The sequence below is a fragment of the Amphiura filiformis genome, chromosome 20 (genome assembly GCF_039555335.1).
Source record: "Amphiura filiformis chromosome 20, Afil_fr2py, whole genome shotgun sequence".
In the NCBI taxonomy this organism is placed as follows: Eukaryota; Metazoa; Echinodermata; class Ophiuroidea; order Amphilepidida; family Amphiuridae; genus Amphiura; species Amphiura filiformis.
The window spans coordinates 57,737,003-57,754,868 of record NC_092647.1 but is presented as its reverse complement, the minus strand read 5'-3'; the positions used below and the strand labels follow the sequence as shown (position 1 = coordinate 57,754,868).

General features: G+C 35.5%; 1 protein-coding gene across 1 annotated transcript in view; it reads right to left on the bottom strand.

The window, feature by feature from the left end:
- Window positions 1-3,458: 3,458 nt before the first annotated feature.
- Window positions 3,459-17,866, bottom strand: part of LOC140142103 (cubilin-like) — a 167,333-nt gene continuing 152,925 nt past the window's right edge. Inside the window, 11 exon segments of the mRNA XM_072164062.1 lie at window positions 3,459-3,948; window positions 5,600-5,726; window positions 7,006-7,247; window positions 8,738-8,906; window positions 9,252-9,433; window positions 10,547-10,688; window positions 11,499-11,716; window positions 12,591-12,756; window positions 14,051-14,259; window positions 15,702-15,925; window positions 17,283-17,409. Of these exon segments, the coding sequence (XP_072020163.1) occupies window positions 5,604-5,726; window positions 7,006-7,247; window positions 8,738-8,906; window positions 9,252-9,433; window positions 10,547-10,688; window positions 11,499-11,716; window positions 12,591-12,756; window positions 14,051-14,259; window positions 15,702-15,925; window positions 17,283-17,409 (1,802 nt within the window). The 3' untranslated portion in view covers window positions 3,459-3,948; window positions 5,600-5,603.

Below are 17,866 nucleotides of genomic sequence, written 5' to 3'. Positions count from 1 at the left end.
TTGTATCGATTATTCAATGCAATCTATGTGTTTTGCAACAGAAGTATTTTAAGTACACCAAGTCTTCTTGTAATTATGCAGTATTAAGTTTCAAAAACATTCAAAAGGAAAGCTTTAAATTAATATTTCCTCCATTTCTGAACAAAATTTAAGATGTTGGGCAGTCTGGATTCCTCTTATATCAATTTCTGTGGATTATCACAAAGAAAGTAGAAGGTATTCTCTGGTCAACCACACAAATAATAAATTTTTTCTCATTTCTTTTTTTAAACTTCATTTAAAGAAAGTGTCCAACAAAATCATCAAAAAGTACAAATATAATTCTAAACCATTCAGGAAAATAAAGACATACTGCATTGCACTTCCAATCTCCTGTAAGATCAGAGACATACCTTCTTGTTTCTTTGGCCTTATCACAGATCTGTGGCCTTACATAGTTATTTTATGTAGCCATTGTAGATAACTCTCTTTTACACTCTTACTCACAAACATAATTTTCCTTTTGTACTATGAATCAGACTTCTAGTATTCTTTACTTGTCTAAATGTACCAACTATCTAGCCCACACCTAGAGTACATGCCTGTTATAGATGCAGAAGAGGTCTGGTTCAAGTATACACCAAGTGCTGCTTTATATCATTTACAGTGGCAGAGCCACTGGGGGGAGGATATGGAGGGCAAATGCACATAGTTATAACTCTTGCCCCACCCCAGTAAAAATTAAATATTACAAAAACTTTTAGCAGTTATTTTTTGCAAAATTTATTGATTTTTTTCTCCCCTGATTTCAATTCACTTCCCCCATTAAGTGTATATATTTTGTTTTTCAAAGGAGACCACATTTGAATGAAGTATTCACTGTATACAGTGTCTTTTCCACATTAGCCATTACACAGGTAGCACATTACATGAAATAATAACAATATCAATACAATATACACAGGTCAGCTTTTGCATATATCCCATTTTGAAAAAATAACTCTCCCAATATATCTGGCTATTCTTATAGCTGCCTATTCTTAGCTATTCATGTAAAGCTATTTAAATTTGCTAGTAGTACTTAATTTTGCTAATTGCCAATGCCCACCATTTTTGTGGGTATTTAATTTCACTAATACAACAATTCATAAGTACAATTCAAATGTAAAACTTTAAAATTTGCTGATATTTAATTTATTGAATTAATTTAGGCTTCTAGTGATATTAAATCCTTAGCAAATAAAATGGTTTTACAGTACCTGTCCAACAACTTGGAAAACATTTCTCTAAAATATTATCCTGCAGAGATCTTATATTAATTAAGATCTTAGCTGGTACATTCTTGCAACTACCATTTTATACAGAGAATTAAAAATAACTTTATTAAAATGGATACCTACTTGTCTAAATTCTACCAAGGAGGACTAATTAAAAAAAATTAAAGCACAACATTACTGGCAGCATGATTGGTAGTTAACAGGTAATTTTACAGTAGTGCTGAAATAGCATTTGACTAAAAATAATCACTTTAAATCATTCCATTTAGACACAAAATTTAATTACAAAAATGTTGCACACAATTTGTTCAAATTCCCTAATTCGCCCATTACAAGATACTGTCATATGCAAGGAGAGCCTTGAACTAACAATAGACATGAAAGGAAGAATTATGTAATATATGACTGGTTTAATTCCCATTCATACAATGTTACCAGATCTCGATCGAGGCTCTCCACATTTGGCGGAGCCATGCAATGGGCTAATACAATTAAGTACTGCACTTAAATTCCTTGCTTCAGTCCAACCTCATTTATCTTGACCTCTTTTGTACAGATCTCTCTCTTATCTGCACGTCTTCATAAGAAAACATGTTTTTAATGTTTCACCAACTTAATTATATGCACTGAAGGACACATCGATGTTGCATTTAGCACTCAAATATCATGTTCAGCATTATCACCCCTTCAAATAATCTTTTGTTGTCCCAATTTAAGCACTTTAGACACTCAATGCAGAACTACACATAATTCACTTCTCCGGCCAATGTTTGGTCCCATTATGGCCGGATAAAAGAGGTTGGACTGTATATCCATTAGTTGCTATTTTGTAAATCTGAAATGACTATACAATATATCAGTACACATTCTTGGACACTGGGAATACACATGTAATGCAGCAAATTTTGCGATCATCAGCTTAAAAAATTTATGAAAATAATTTGTGAGCAAAAAATAGGTAACTATACAGAATATAAAATTCACAGATATAAATAGGAAACTATTCACACCAGTGAAGGGAAACTCAAACAGGCTTGTCTAGAACTATACTTCACTGTCATGAAGGCTCAGTTCTGCAGGGGCCCTTTTTCACAAAAAACTTCATATCATTTATTCTCATTACTAAAACTTTCACGAACGAAACTTATCTTCAAATTCAGTTGCACATACAGCGTGGTGTATCATGCACTACAGTTACAAAGTGCTACTGCGCACCTTGAAAAGTGTGATGCGGACACTGCAGTCTACAGTGAGATAGACGACATGCAGAAACCAATACATTCAGCGCTTAGAGCTATACAACAGCGATTGACTAAGAAAGTGCAGTCGCTGCCGTTGGACTGTACTGATGTATGTATCATGCAGCATGATGTATGTAGGAGTCCAATCGCATAGGTTTTGGGGAATTACTGAAATGGTCAATCATTTTATAGCACACTTACGGTGATGGCATACACCTCAATTGCCAACCTTTCTCTATCTATAGATTAATGGCTGAGCATGCTGCAATACACTAGGCCTACTACACTGAAGTCTCTTCTACAGGTAATTTAAGTAATTCTTTGCCATGCTCGAATGTACCTGTTTCATCCATGTACATTGTAGGGTACTAAGCATGTATTCAATATAAGGGGCATATATATACTAGTATATAGGGCCTATGCTTTCTTCTGAACCACGCTATAAAAAAGGGCAATGATTTATAGTGAGCTAGGCACAGACACAACGCCTATATGTTGATCCACACGCCTCAGCACATTTACAGTGTGCATGTGTTTATCGCGGAGCCACTAGCATTCCGAGCATTCACGCTTGGTCAAGAATTACCTAATTTACCTGTAGGACATTTACTCCTACTTATATCTGTGATCAACATTCTTATAAAATACCCACCAGGGAAGGAATCATGTGGTCATCATGGAAGAGGAAATGTTGAACTGATTTTAATAATCACTTGCATGGCACAAGTTGTCCTCGTAAGGACCATTTTCAAGTATTTGCCTTTGAAATCTTGATAATCAAAGTAAACAAAAAAAAATCAAGTAAAATTTCCACTTCCACTATTAAATTCACACAAAATATAACATTGGTATCATTTAATTGTATGAAAACATGATAAAAACATTTCTTATTCTACATAGTGATTCTTTTTATATACATTTTATACATTATAATAGTACTTTTATAAATCTTAAAATTGGCACTATCACAGGTGGTACTTTTATAAATCTTAAAATTGGCACTATCACAGGTGGGAAACATTAGTTACTGAAGTAATTGCCATAGCAACGAAATATGGACCAATTTAATGGCCGGAAGGATACAATGCTATTCGGTGGTTGCACATACATCAACATAGGTCAGAAGAGGAATCTTCATTTGATGCTATTCGCTGGTTGCACATACATCAACAAAGGTCAGAAGAGGAATCTTCATTTGATGCTATTCGCTGGTTGCACATACATCAACAAAGGTCAGAAGAGGAATCTTCATTTGATGCTATTTAGTGGTTGCACATACATCAACAAAGGTCAGAAGAGGCATCTTCATTTGATGCTATTCGGTGGTTGCATATACATCAACAAAGGTCAGAAGAGGCATCTTCATTTGATGCTATTCGGTGGTTGCACATACATCAACATAGGAAAAAGAGGAATCTTCATTTGGTCACTTCATTTTGCTATATCTAAATCTGCCAGAGAAGAATAAAAACAGCATAGAATTGTTTGAGTATAGAAAAGGAAAACTGATGTGTCAATACTGTGTTAGTTAAATTTTACTCAAATTTACTGAAGAGTGTCACAGGTCCGAGGTCCACTTTATAAGGAGTTTAATTTTGGTGGTTCAATTTAGGGTCACTTTTTGGCAATCCTATGTGAACACAGGATTTCCACCCAAGATTGAAAAACCCTCTTGGAAGCTCTGTAAATAACACCTCTGGTTAAAAAATATCATACAATAATTAGGAGTATATTTAGAAGGGTATTCAAACACATAGACAAAATTCAACTTACTAAATCTGATACACAGTTAATTTATTTATTAATAAACTCAACCCATAAAGTATCGAAACGATTATAGATGGTCAGATATATCGGGAACTGAAATATATAGCAAAAACTTGTATGTAAAGCGCAGCTTTCTCCTGCGAATTTTGATACCTCTTTTGTTGCTCTACGATATTATTTGGTCGAGTTATGGGCGTTTGAGTGGCTTCAAGTCGGATTTTGAAAGTTGCACTTAGCTCCTATTCAAGCCAAATGCGTTGTACTGTGACCATTGCTTTTGTCCGCCAAATCCAAACGAGTGTGTGTGATGGTGGGCACAGCAAGTATTGAGATGTCAGCAGAAAGAGTTCATGAGATAAGTCAGAGATAAGTAAAGGGTAGCAAGTATTGAAGTTGGAAGTCGAAGGAGTAAAATAAAGTAAAGTTCATGGTTAAGTAAACAGAGCACATTGGTGTCCTTTGTCTTGATTCTGTGTGTGTGTGTGTGGGGGGGGGGGGTGTACACGACGAACGCAATTGACTTGAATAGGAGCTAAGTGCAACTTTCAAAATCCGACTTGAAGCCACTCAAACGCCCATAACTCGACCAAATGATATCGTAGAGCAACAAAAGAGGTATCAAAATGCGCAGGAGAAAGCTGCTCTTTATATGCATTAAATAAGTTTTTGCTATATATTTTAGTTCCCGATATATCTGACCATCTATAATCGTTTCGATACTTTATGGGTTGAGTTTATTATCTTATAATGGAAATATTATGTTTTCTTTATTAAAGGAGGAGTATGATAAGAACAAAACATTCAGGCCATTCAATATAATTCTTGAACATACTTGATCCAACCATAAAGTATTGGTCAAAATGTAAATTTTCTACCAATGTTTATATATTTTAATGTAACAACACAACATTTTAATCTCCATCTGAAGTTTGGCCTAGACAATGGCATAGCAGTATGCTCTCTCAAATCATTAGAGTGGATGGGTACAATAAAGCATGGCACAAACACTCTGCAGTTACACAGGCACTCTGTAAAATCTGCCATGTGGTTTTATGGATCAGCAGTAGCTGCATTGTGTGTTTTCATTGCCACCTTTCATGCTCTTTCAAAGGGAATTGACATCATCATTCCGTTGTTAAATTACAGGTCCAATTCAGTGCATCAAAAATAAAATGCCAATTCTTGGTGAAGACTATGTGAAATTTAAATTTCCTAATTCATTTTTAGGTATTTTTGGATATGGCTGGATTAAACCCAAAATTGTGTGAATGTTTTCTTTCCATAGGCCTCCTAAGGCTCTTTTAGTATCTTTAATTTGCTATAATCTTGAATTACCTTCTCAGCTGAAAAACTTAGCTCTGAATCCTATAGTACTATTGCTCTGTGCTGTTATTCCATCTGTAACAAAGCGCACAAACATTGCACGACCCACACCTGTTGTCGTAATGATTGCTGGCGGAGTCTGGAATAAACACAAATGCGATATTAGTGTTATGCATCATCACATTGGAGAACATTTACGTAATGATTGCTGGCGAAGTCTGGAATAAACACAAATGGGATATCAGTGTTATGCATCATCACATTGTAGAACATTTACAAAATATATTGTAAACTTGTTTTGAAATAGTCTCACCTGAAAACATGAAATTTCATTAAGTATACATGCATTATATTAATTCAGCTGAATGCTTAACACTTACAAATGTGACTCAAATTGATGTATTTGTATTCAAAGGAAAATGCTAAGAATCGTGTGGTCTCAGCACATCTCAAATTTGAATATTATAATAATTATTAGATTAAAAATGGTCAGCCTCAGCTTACATTTAAAATCAGAAAGATATAATAGATAAAATTTTAGTGGTTCTGATTGGCTAAATAAATTGAATCACATCATGAAATATGAGCGCTTCATTCTAGCTGGGTTTATCCGCAAGTACCAATATCTTCCTTTACTCTACAATACAGGTACATTACAATCAGTGTTTTAGAAACAAATATGTGGGGGGATTTGCCATTTGGTCTAATACCATTTCGTCTAATATCCATTTTGTCTATATCCATTTAATCTAAACCCATTAGGTCTATATCCAGTACGTCCAATAATCATTTGGTCATATAACCATTTGGTCCGTTAGACGAAAATAGACGAAATGGTATTAGACTAACTGGTTATTAGACCATAGTAGTATTGGACCTAACAGTTATTAGTCCAAACAGTTATTAGACCAAATGGTTATTGAAAAAATATTAGACCAAATGGTTATTAGACTATATGATTAGTAGATGTACTGGATATTAGACCAAACAATATTAGACCAAATGGGGATTAGACTATATGATTATTGGACTAAATAGCAATTAGCCTTCCTGGTAATAGACCAATTGAATATAGACGAAACGGGAATTAGACCAAATGGTATTAGACCAAATGGCAATAGACCATATGTGGTGTCATCAAGCAAAATCAATCTTAAGTTAGGCATATTCAATTTTGAGTTTTATACAATACAAACCTATATTTTGCCGAAAACCCCATTGAAATTGAAATTTGAAGTGTTTCCAAAACAATGATATGCAAGAAAAGAAATTTGTTTGGCTATATCTAAATATCCGATTTCCGACTGGTTTTGCTTGATCACATCACATATTGCAAGATAGATAGAACTGTGTATATTTATTTATATCAGACATCTTCCTTTCAACATAAAAAAATTGCAGAATATTTATTCACTTACCGCGCCACAATATCTTCCAAATAATCTAGAGGTACTATCCTGCCCATCGTAGACTTCTAATCTGTCATTGCTACAAACACCTTCCTGGCCATCTATGTTGATGTATGTTAATTGTAGTGACACAGGCTGACCACCTGCAGGTACTTGTATACTCCATTCACAATTAAGATTAGTAGTATAATTACCAGGGTACATGGGACTGGTGAAGCTTCCCTCACGCCCTGATAAGTTACCACCACATCCTTGGTTAAAAAAGAGGGTTGAAAAGAGGATTTGATATACTCGTCAAATTTATCAACTTCTTTTCCACGTTATATAGCATCATTTATCTGATTATAAATATTATGTTGAAACAAATAATGAAGAAAAAAGTCATGCAAGATCATGATCAAGATTAGAAGTAATACAGAAAATCGTCAGCTCGTCATGTGACATCCCAGATCAATAAACCAGTCACCATCAGTTTGAAAAAGACACAGAGTCGTCGTGTCGAAAGCTCACATAAGTGAACAAATTTAGTTGTGTGTAACGGTTTAAACTCTACCAATACAGAAAATCATGGTAACAATTTATTGAGTATCCATGCATCTTATACATTTCTGAATTGCATATTTAATATGAAGAAAATTGTACACCTATTTCTGTGAATTTAAAATAATTTTGTCTTTTTTTCAAATCCTTGCATCCACCATTGTGATAGGTCATTTTGTAATCCCTTCATGAGATTATGGCTTAAAGCCTTAATGTACGATTTCCGTCAAATTTTGATTTTGTTATTCTTTATTCAAAGTGTTGAAATAATATTAGTAATAACTGACAAGAAGGGTTGTTGTCCATTTTAGGTTGAAATAACAAGGTAAAGTGAAAGAAACCGCACTGGTTATTTTGGCCATTTAACACGCAGTTCTATGGGAGGACATATTAGGATAATATGTCGAACTTTTGCTCTGTTGACCTACAAAGACAACAAATTTGGCCGATTCCATTTAGGTGCAAGTTGGGACATATGTAAAGATTACAAATATGCAAAAAAATCAGGTTTGAAAAAAATGAACCAATTTCATATTATAAGATCGTACATTAAGGGCTTTAACTATAGCGTATGGTTACTCATAGCAATGAATCCAACATTACAATCAAACTCCCCATTGTGAGGACCAATGAGGTGATTGGTGTAACAAATTCCTTTTTTGGAGTGGAAAGCCGTTTTTGCTGCCCATGCTTAGTGACAAGATCAACATGCTCAGGGGTAGGTATACCAGAATGTGCTAGGGTAGGGGCAAAGTGAATATCAGGGAGGGGGGTCAGCAAATATGCCTAAAATCTGGCAACTATTGCCTAAAAATAGTGTAATATTACAGAATTTCTTTGCTTGGATTGGGGAGAAACTTGATGGGGAGGGGGGTAAGTTTGGGATGAAATGTCCCCATGTCCCCCCTGTTCAAAAGTTATATTTGGATGGTGCATAGATTGTGAACAGTCCACATAAATACGGGCTCATATTGAAATTCCCTTACACAGGAAGGTGTGCGCCATCCTGCAGCTTTCCTGTGCTAGCCTTCTTTTGTTAAAATCCTGGGCAGGGTGTATCACTGATGCATATAATCCATCCGTTTTATGACCAAGCTTTCCTGAGGCGCGCGCTTAGCGAGGGGAATCCTGCCTTCTTTCTGTGTGAAAACGTGGTAGGGTATTTCAATATGAGCCCTAACAAATATGACTGCTTACTTACCTCTTACGGTGCTTGAGGTGTATGTAATATCAAAGCCAGTATCTGTTATACTCTGGTCTGTGTTGAATTTGAGGCGCAACTGACTACTATTTGCAAATACTGGATCTGGTAGGGCACCACCACAGAGGGTAGATACTAATGGAGATGATGCATCCGTACCATTGTATATCTGAAGAAAAACACATATTGAAATATTATGCTAATTATGCTACAATTATCACCCCCTTTTCCTGTTTCAAAAAGATTGATTGAAAATTAAAATCGATCAGAAAAATTTTCGCGAACAGTCCTGAAATTGCTCTGTTGTCCTACAAACACAGCCACTTTGGTGGCTGATTCCAAAAATGTTAGTTGGGCCATGTATACACAATTCAAGTACAGCAAAAAATTAACCAAATTCATTTAAAAGATCGTACATTTTAATTGTCAGTATTCTATAACATCGGGGTACAAAATGGAAAATCAGGGTAACAATTGTTAAAGGAAGGAAAACCCTTCTCCAATATATCCATACCTGTAGAGAGTCAAACGAGCAGGTTGAACTATACTCTAGACCAAAATAGTTGAAATAGAGAGATATATAAGTATCATTTGCTGTTGTGATGTACATATTGCATTCATGTCCATTATGATAATGCACACCTTGCCCAGGGCTCCGTAGTCTGCCATTATCAACTGTGTAATTATTGTTACAATCTGCAAAGAAAAGATTCATGTTATTACATTTATGGAAGGAATGATGTATTACATGTATTTTTATTTTATACTGCTTGTCATGTCAAGATTGGTAGTGCATCTGAATAAAGTGCCTGTATATTCAAGGCAAAAACAGCTTTTCACTGCTAAAAAATCAGTAACATTGCCTCTGTTCACAGCATAAGACAACAGCTTGGTTGCAACTCATGCTTGTCAAATCACCTGAATCAATTCACGTATCAGAGAGGGATGGTTTATATTCAACTGTTATTCATCTCTATGCTGAATTCATAACAATAATTATATGTGACACAATCTGCTCCATGGGGGCCAAAAGAGACATTTTTGAAAATTGAGTCACTATAATAATTACCTTGTAGTAACATTACCCTTACCAAACATTCTGGTTAATTTAGCCTGAATCTAAACAGAAATTATTCTAAGACCAGTAAATTAACCAGAATATCAGTTTCTGGTTAACAAATTAACCAGAATATCAATTCTGGTTATTTAATAAACAGAATTCATAACCTGAATCCAATTTCAGGCTAAAGTCTTAACTTGAAAAGTTTTCTGGCTAAGATATTTAGCCAGATTTTGTATTCTGGTTAAAACATTAACCAGAATCAAAAATATGGCTATATATTAGCCAGATTTGGTATTCTGGCTAATTATTTTTCAGGCTAATTATGGTCACATGATATTAGGTCATAGGTCACCAACTGTAAGGAAGCAGATACTGCATAGGCTCAGAAATTGCCACAAATTTTGAAAAATTAACAGTTTAAAGGGTATTTTAGGGTCTTTTAACGGTGTCTAGTTGATGGGGAGCATACCAATTATGTCTGTGGAAGGAAGATCAGCTGTTCGTAAGTTTCAAAGTCTATATTTTGTTGTACTTTTTCCCCAGGAAACATATAGCTATCAAATACTGAAAACACCAAAGGTCTAGCATACTTGGTTCTGAAGTTATGAAGTTTTGTGATGTGTATTTCTTATGTATGTATTTTATTGATTTTTACTCCATATTTTTGCCTTTATCTCAGTTTCAAATTTGCTGCCTTGGCCCCCGGCCCGTGGACCAGATTGGGTCACATATATCCCCAAACCTACCTGTGATGTAATACTGCAGTGAGAATCCTGTGCCTTGGATGGAACTGTCTGAAACGAAATATACCTGGACTGCATGTCTGGAACTATCAAATACATCTGGAATTGTGTTGCCACAGTAACGAAGAGTCTCGCCAACCTCACCCTGTAATATGAATACAAATTTCAAAAACTTTTCCTTAGGATAAGTAATTTTTACCCCATATGTGATTACTCACAATTACTAAACCCAAATTACACACTGTCTAAGGCTATTCTAGACCTGAGCTAAAGTAAAATTTTCATCCATGGGCAGGAAAAAACCTCCTATGTATCTTAATTGGCCCTTGAAAATGTTTAAAATGAAACTGCAAATATAGGTTACATAGGAGGTTTTGCTTTAAACATTTTCAGGGGCCAAAGATACAAGGTTTTTCCTGCCCATGGATGACTTCTTTAGTGCATAGGTCTAACTCAAGTTCAAGTATAAATATCCTACTCAAAACTGGTCTAAATAAACTTACACCTGTGTTGTGCATACTGACCTTGGAAGCTTCAGAATATATCTATTAATGTTGTTATAATCTGAAACTGAATTAAAAAGACTAGTTGTGTCTGTTATCACCTGTCAATCAATCTCAGAACAATTGTTTATGATATGTCATGCTGATTAAAATTTCTGAATGCGGTGGTAAAACAGCATGCCTTATGGTTAATTTTGCACCTTCAAACATACAAACAGTTGCAAAAGTTACGTCTATACTCTATAAGAAACTTTCTCTCCTGAAGGCACCATGTCAACAATGCCTAGAAAAGTTGCTTTTTGCCTTGTAAAAGTGACATATTTTTAGCCATTTCCTTTTCTCCGATGAAGGCACCAGACAATTCAACCTTCCTTTTACCAATCATGGGCTGTGGGGAGTTGATTGTCAGATGCAAACTAATCTTTTAATTTCAGTCTGATTATAGTCCTTACCGCTGGATAATCCCTCAGTTCCAAGTAGTCATTATTACAATTACTCTGAGCCTGGCCCTGGATATCTATAGCAGTGACCCGAATCCTGACATGCGTGTAGTCATTGGGGGCGCTTATCACCCAACTGCATCGCTTGTTGGCTGCATATGCACTTGGATAATTGAGTGATGTGATGGTCTGTGGAGTGTCTGTTGCATTGAAAACTCCTCCACATTCACCTGTCATAGATAGAAAGAAATCATTGTGTGTCATTAGTATACTATACTTTGTTCAACTAAAAAGTGGCAAATATTATTCAATTTTGTTATTAAATGCATGAATAAAGTCCCATTTGAGGCTTGTGTACCCAAAGCACACTGTTGGCTAGGCCAACTGTAGCCAAGATCTGTTTTTGTGCAGTAACTAATACCAACTGCTAACTGTTTATACTAGGATTTCAGGGAGGTGACCTAGCTTGTCCTAACATATCCCTATGTTACAATGGTTTGCACCTACAAGTTTGAAACTTCAATTATCAATGGATTATGTTTCATCATATGCTCAACATGATGAAGCCAGATGCAGCTGAGTTGAGCATATCGTAACACTTTATGAATAAATCCAGATGTGTAAGTTGTTCTCTGTAAGTGCCGTGCCCAACCTGTGTGCACACCATTCTAAATCCATCCATAATTTTGAGAGTCTTGCTACGTACAGGTCAAACTAATCAATGAAAACCAAAGCAAATATAACTTATTTAACAAAAGTAACTTTGACAGACCAAAAATAGGGTCCCAGACCAGGTCCTCCCGTGATATATTTTGTGAACAGCACCAGCTGTGATGGAAGAATTGTTTAGTTGCAATGGATTTTAACTGTTTATACAAGGCAATTTTTTAATTTTCAAACCATTTTACAATTGAGGTTTCCATATGGCAGCTATGACCCAAATTTGTTTGCAATATGTGAACTGTTATTATGAAACAAAATTTTATAACAATGCCTTACATAAAAGAGTATACTAAATAATGTTTGCCAAAAACACTGACAGACACACACCAATGTTGCCATACCGTCTTGTCAGATGACCTAAAACCTATCCCGTATACTTACGATCAGCAGTGCTATAGTTAATAGTAAATCCACTCCTGCCTGTTTGTTCATCTGAATGAAATAACACAAAGGCTTCATTTCCAGACATTAGGATAGGTGATGCTGGTGCCGTAGTACCACAGAATCTACCAAGTAAAGGAGCAAAATCACCAAATCCATCACGAATCTGAAAAACAAATAAATTTGTTACAAATGAATGAATAAATGTTTGTCTGTGATGAACACTCGAAACTAGCACACTTCTTAGACCAATATGTGTACATCACAACAAAAAGCGCACTCCCTGCATCACAAGAGGCAACAAGTAATAGATGAGAGTACTAAATTATAAGAAGCTTGTGACATTCTTGCTTGTATGTGGTGATTGACAGCTGCAGGGCAGGGCTTAAAAATTCACCCGTACAAAAATGTGACTCTTCGAATGGTTTAAAATTGGAACCGCTGTAATTAATCTCTTCAACAAACAGAGCCCTATATGGGGCTCTATGGTCATTTCTCATTACACGATACATAGTAGACCTGACCGGTATAGGAAGTATGTACAGGATGCTGTGGGGCTGGTAATATAGTATATCCTTGTCAGGATGAATTGTGCACAATTTACCATTGCACGGATCTGCCATCTTGCTTTCAAAACAAGATTCTTCTAGCAAACAAATGAACAACATTCAATGTTTTTCATGTTTATGAAAAAAGTGTTCATTTTGATTAAAGCATGCATATGACAGGTGTATGAACACAAAGCATCTCATTTTCAGACGACTATGCAAAAGGGTCAATAGTACAAACAATTAATTGAAGTTTGGCTGGTGCATGATGAAGTAATCCCAAAGTACACCATACTCTTCCAATATTCCATGATCATTGGATAGGCAAATGTCTCTTGTCTTATTCCATAATTGACCAAAGATTAGAGTTCGGATTCAGAATTGGTCTGTATATATGGTAAATCTACCATATTGAATTGTCACATTTGGAGACCAAAATAGTGTACCTGTGGCATTTATTGGCAAAACCCGAATTTGAATAATAATATGCATCTTCAAGCTTAAAGGGTTACAAATAAACTCAACCCAGAAAGTATCAATTGGTCGAGTTATGGGCGCTTGAGTGGCTTCAAGTCGGATATCGTAGAGCAACAAAAGAGATATCAAAATACGCTGGAGAAAGCTGTGCTTTATATATATTAAATAAGTTTTTGCTATATATTTCAGTTTCCAATATATCTGACCATCTATAATCGTTTCGATACTTTCTGGGTTGAGTTTATATTACCATTTATCACATGTTTTGGGCACAACATGCAGAAGACTACTACACGCAGAAGACAAGCATGCATACTTTAAATCAAGATTAATTGCCAAGCACATTGCAAAATAATCTGGAGGGTTCATTATATTTTCCCCACGGGCAGCCCATGCCGACATCTTATCAATTCTCTTTGTAATTGAGCCACATACCTCTACATAGTCATAGCTACAGTCACCAGATGGAGCAGTTTCTATGTCGAATGTACCACTAAAAGTCATCTGAACAACTTTGTTAGCTTCCACAGATACGATATAGCGACAGTTGAGGTTGTTTTCATATTGGTTATCACTGTCAATATCTAAGCTTGTGATGCTGCCAGATGGCTGTGTAAGTGTTCCACCACATCCTTGGCTTGGTCCTAAAGAGATGCACAAGAAATAATATAGAGCACTTCAACACATGGAGGTAATGAGCATACAGGGTTGCCATAAGATTTCAGGCCGAATCGCGGTTCAAATAATCGAAAAGTCGCCCAATTTTTCTCTTTACCATTGGTTTCTATGGGGCAGGAAACTATCGGAAGTCGCGGGAGCCAATGTTGAAAAGTCACCCAATTTTTTTTTTAACCATTGGTTTCTATGGGCCAGGAAATTGTCATAAGTCGCAGGGAAAATCTTCAAAAATCGCCCAATTGGGCTACTAAATCGCAGGTTTGGTAACCCTGTGAGCATAATGAGTCAACACATTTGTTCTTTGTACATTTTTTATTTTGTTGTTTATTTGCTTCTAGTTCTTTCTATCAGTCATTTAATTGTTTTGCCTTTCTTTCTAGTATCTTTCCTTCTTTCTCTTTCCTGGTTTCAACCTTTCCCTCCCTCTTCTTTCCTTCCTTCTTTCTGTCCATTCAGCCTTACTTTGTCTTTATTACTTGCAACCTTCTCTTTTCTTCCTCCTTTTCTTCGTCAGACTTTGTCTTTATTACTTTCAACTTTCTCTTGTCTTCCTCCTTTTCTTCGTCAGACTTGCAAACATAAAATAATTTTGTATCTAATCTTAATTCAATCCTAAACCCAAATCCTAAACCCACCCAAATACTCTAAACCCAAATCCTAAACTCAAATCATATCCTAAACCCAAATCCTAAACCCACTCAAATACTTTAAACCCAAATCCTAAACCCACCCAAATACTCTAAACCCAAATCATTTCCTAAACCCAAATCCTAAACCCAAATCCTAAACCCAAATCCTAAACCCAAATCCTAAACCCAAATCCTAAACCCAAATCCTAAACCCAAATCCTAAACCCAAATCCTAAACCCAAATCCTAAACCCAAATCCTAAACCCAAATCCTAAACCCAAGTAAGGTGTACAGCATCTTCTTCAATTTAAAACGCACCAATATTTCCTATTTATAAGATTAAAAATTATATCATATCAGTATTTTTATGTCAACATTATGAAACCTTTGTGCATCCCAGGGGGGTACTTAGTACAAACGACCATACGGGGACATGCCGCTAATATGGGTAGCATTTTTGGCCTTTTGGTATATCAATGACCCCTTTTTCTAAGCCAATTTTGGTACATGAATGGGTCCTTTTTCAAAAATTTGTAATTTTTCGAAATTTTCCAAAAAAAATTGGGAAAATTTTTAGAAACTAAGACAATTTGGGTTCAATTTGGCCGAAAATTTTGACTTTTGGTATATCAATGGGTCAAAATTTCTTGAAAAATTGGTATATTTATGGGTCCACTTTCAAATTCTCAGCGGCACATCCCTACCAAAATCAAATTTGAGTACCCCCCGGGTTGTGCATACACTTTCAAAACATCAGCATGTTTCTTTTCTTTACATACCAAACACCTCTTGGTAGGCTGCCTGGAAACCCCGGCCACCTGCTGAGCGATCCGAAACAAAGTTGATAAATAAGGTGTTGCCTGTACTGATGAGAGTCTGCGGAGTGTCCGTACCACAGAGTCGACCCGTAAGAGATGACGCACCAAAGTCATTTCCATCTAATACTTCTACAAAGTCATATGCACAGCCTTCACCTCCATACTCCAAATCAAACATGGTAAATCTGGGAAGGGAGGAAACAAATACTGGTTTATTCATTATTTATACACTCTTGGATAGCGAGAGCCTATCAGAGCAAACGTTATAAAAATGCAAACCATGCACTGATTGAGTATAATGCAAGGGCGCATGCTACCCGGAGTGCTTTCGGACAAATTCTTGCAGGTTGATGCATTTATATTAGCTTATATTTTATTCAAACTTTTTAATGATAATTTTGTTATATTAACACCTATAACCAGTTTTCCCACTTAAGGAGGCTGTGTGTACTCTCAGACATGCATGTAGTAAAAGTGCAATAACTTTGTAATTATTCAAGCATAAGACATATAAAAGTATACATTTTTATGAAGGCAAGACATCAATAAATCTTAATATAAATACAGATTTGGGGTAAAAACAACAATTATGAAGAAAATCACAAAAAGTGAGTTTTTGGCAATATTTGTTAGGTACATCATAACAAAAAAACAAATTACGCGATCACGCGAACGCGATGCGTTGTTGCGCTCGTGTACCCTGCTGGTACAACAAAGATTTTCTTTCCTTTTCAATTTCAAACACGAGTGGAATAGTGAAATAAAATCCTTAAAATATTGCAGTTGGAGTTTACAAATCTGGATTTTCATTCCTTGTATTTATAAAAAACATAACAAAATAGTACAAACATATAAAAAAAACCTCAATTTTGCGAAAGAAACAATGTCTAGAGTACACAGCTGCCTTAAGTCTGTATGACATCCGATTGGCACAAAGCCTTGCCGAAAGAAAAAGGAAAAGGGAGGTTTTCAGTCCAATTTGCTTTCATGAATTTAAGTCCTGATTTCATGCAAGCTAAATGACATGACTGTAAATATATAATATAGTCTTCCATTTAGAGAATGAACAATAGGAATTTTTTCTTCTATTGTGTGATTGAGGATAGGCAGATCCACTACTTTGATCACTAGCGATCACTACCCTCTATCATGTCATTGTGATAGACAAAATCCAGAAACCAATGGAATTTAGCACATTAGCAAAAAGGAAAAAAATAAAACCTTACCCAACCCTCAACATGACCTACAAATGAAGAAACACAGTGGGCCCAGGATGATTCTTTTTTTTTTAATTTTTTTTTTTTTAGAGGAACTTGTTATTTTTATCTCAATATATTATTATCAGAATATGAAGTATGAAACAAAAACTATGGCACAATTTACTTAATTTCTCCATCAGTATACTTATGTAACAAGAGATTGACAGTGTAACAAGTGTTTCTTAAACTGCTTCAAATATTTGCTTCTATTGCTATTCGTAATGATACCCAGGATGATTCTTGTGGAATACAACTATAACATATTTACTGGTGTTACACTTACTTAAATTCTATTGCTCTGTTTGCACTGACTGTTATCACCCATGTGCAGTTTTCATTGTGTCTGTAGGTTTCTAAGTGAGGTGGTGTCTGGATAATTCCAGCTGAACCTGTAAATACACCTCCACATCCTTTACAGAAAGAAATAGAAAACATGAATTCATGATTTGGCCCAATTCTAATCAAACAAAGCTCATTAATTACAAAGGTTCTCAGTTAGTTTGATATTAATACATCTGTAAGATTTTCAGTGTTCTAGACCCAGTCCACAGGAGTGTGATTTTCCAGTTGATAACGAGTCATGATAAAATTGTTTACAAATTTACAAAATGAGTATCATGTGTCCGAAAAATGTCGTTTGCATAATACTACAATTGACCTTTTTGGTAAATCCCGTAAGCCTTTGCGAGTACAACTGAGATGTTGTGACATCAAATGACGACATCTCAGGTGTACTCGCAAAGGCTTATGGGATTTACCGAAAAGGTCAATTGCGAATGATTATAATTTCCATCATTGGGCCAGTCCATAGCATGGTCATGTCGTAATTAAATACAAAAATACAAAAATGTCTAGTGTGTCCTCATT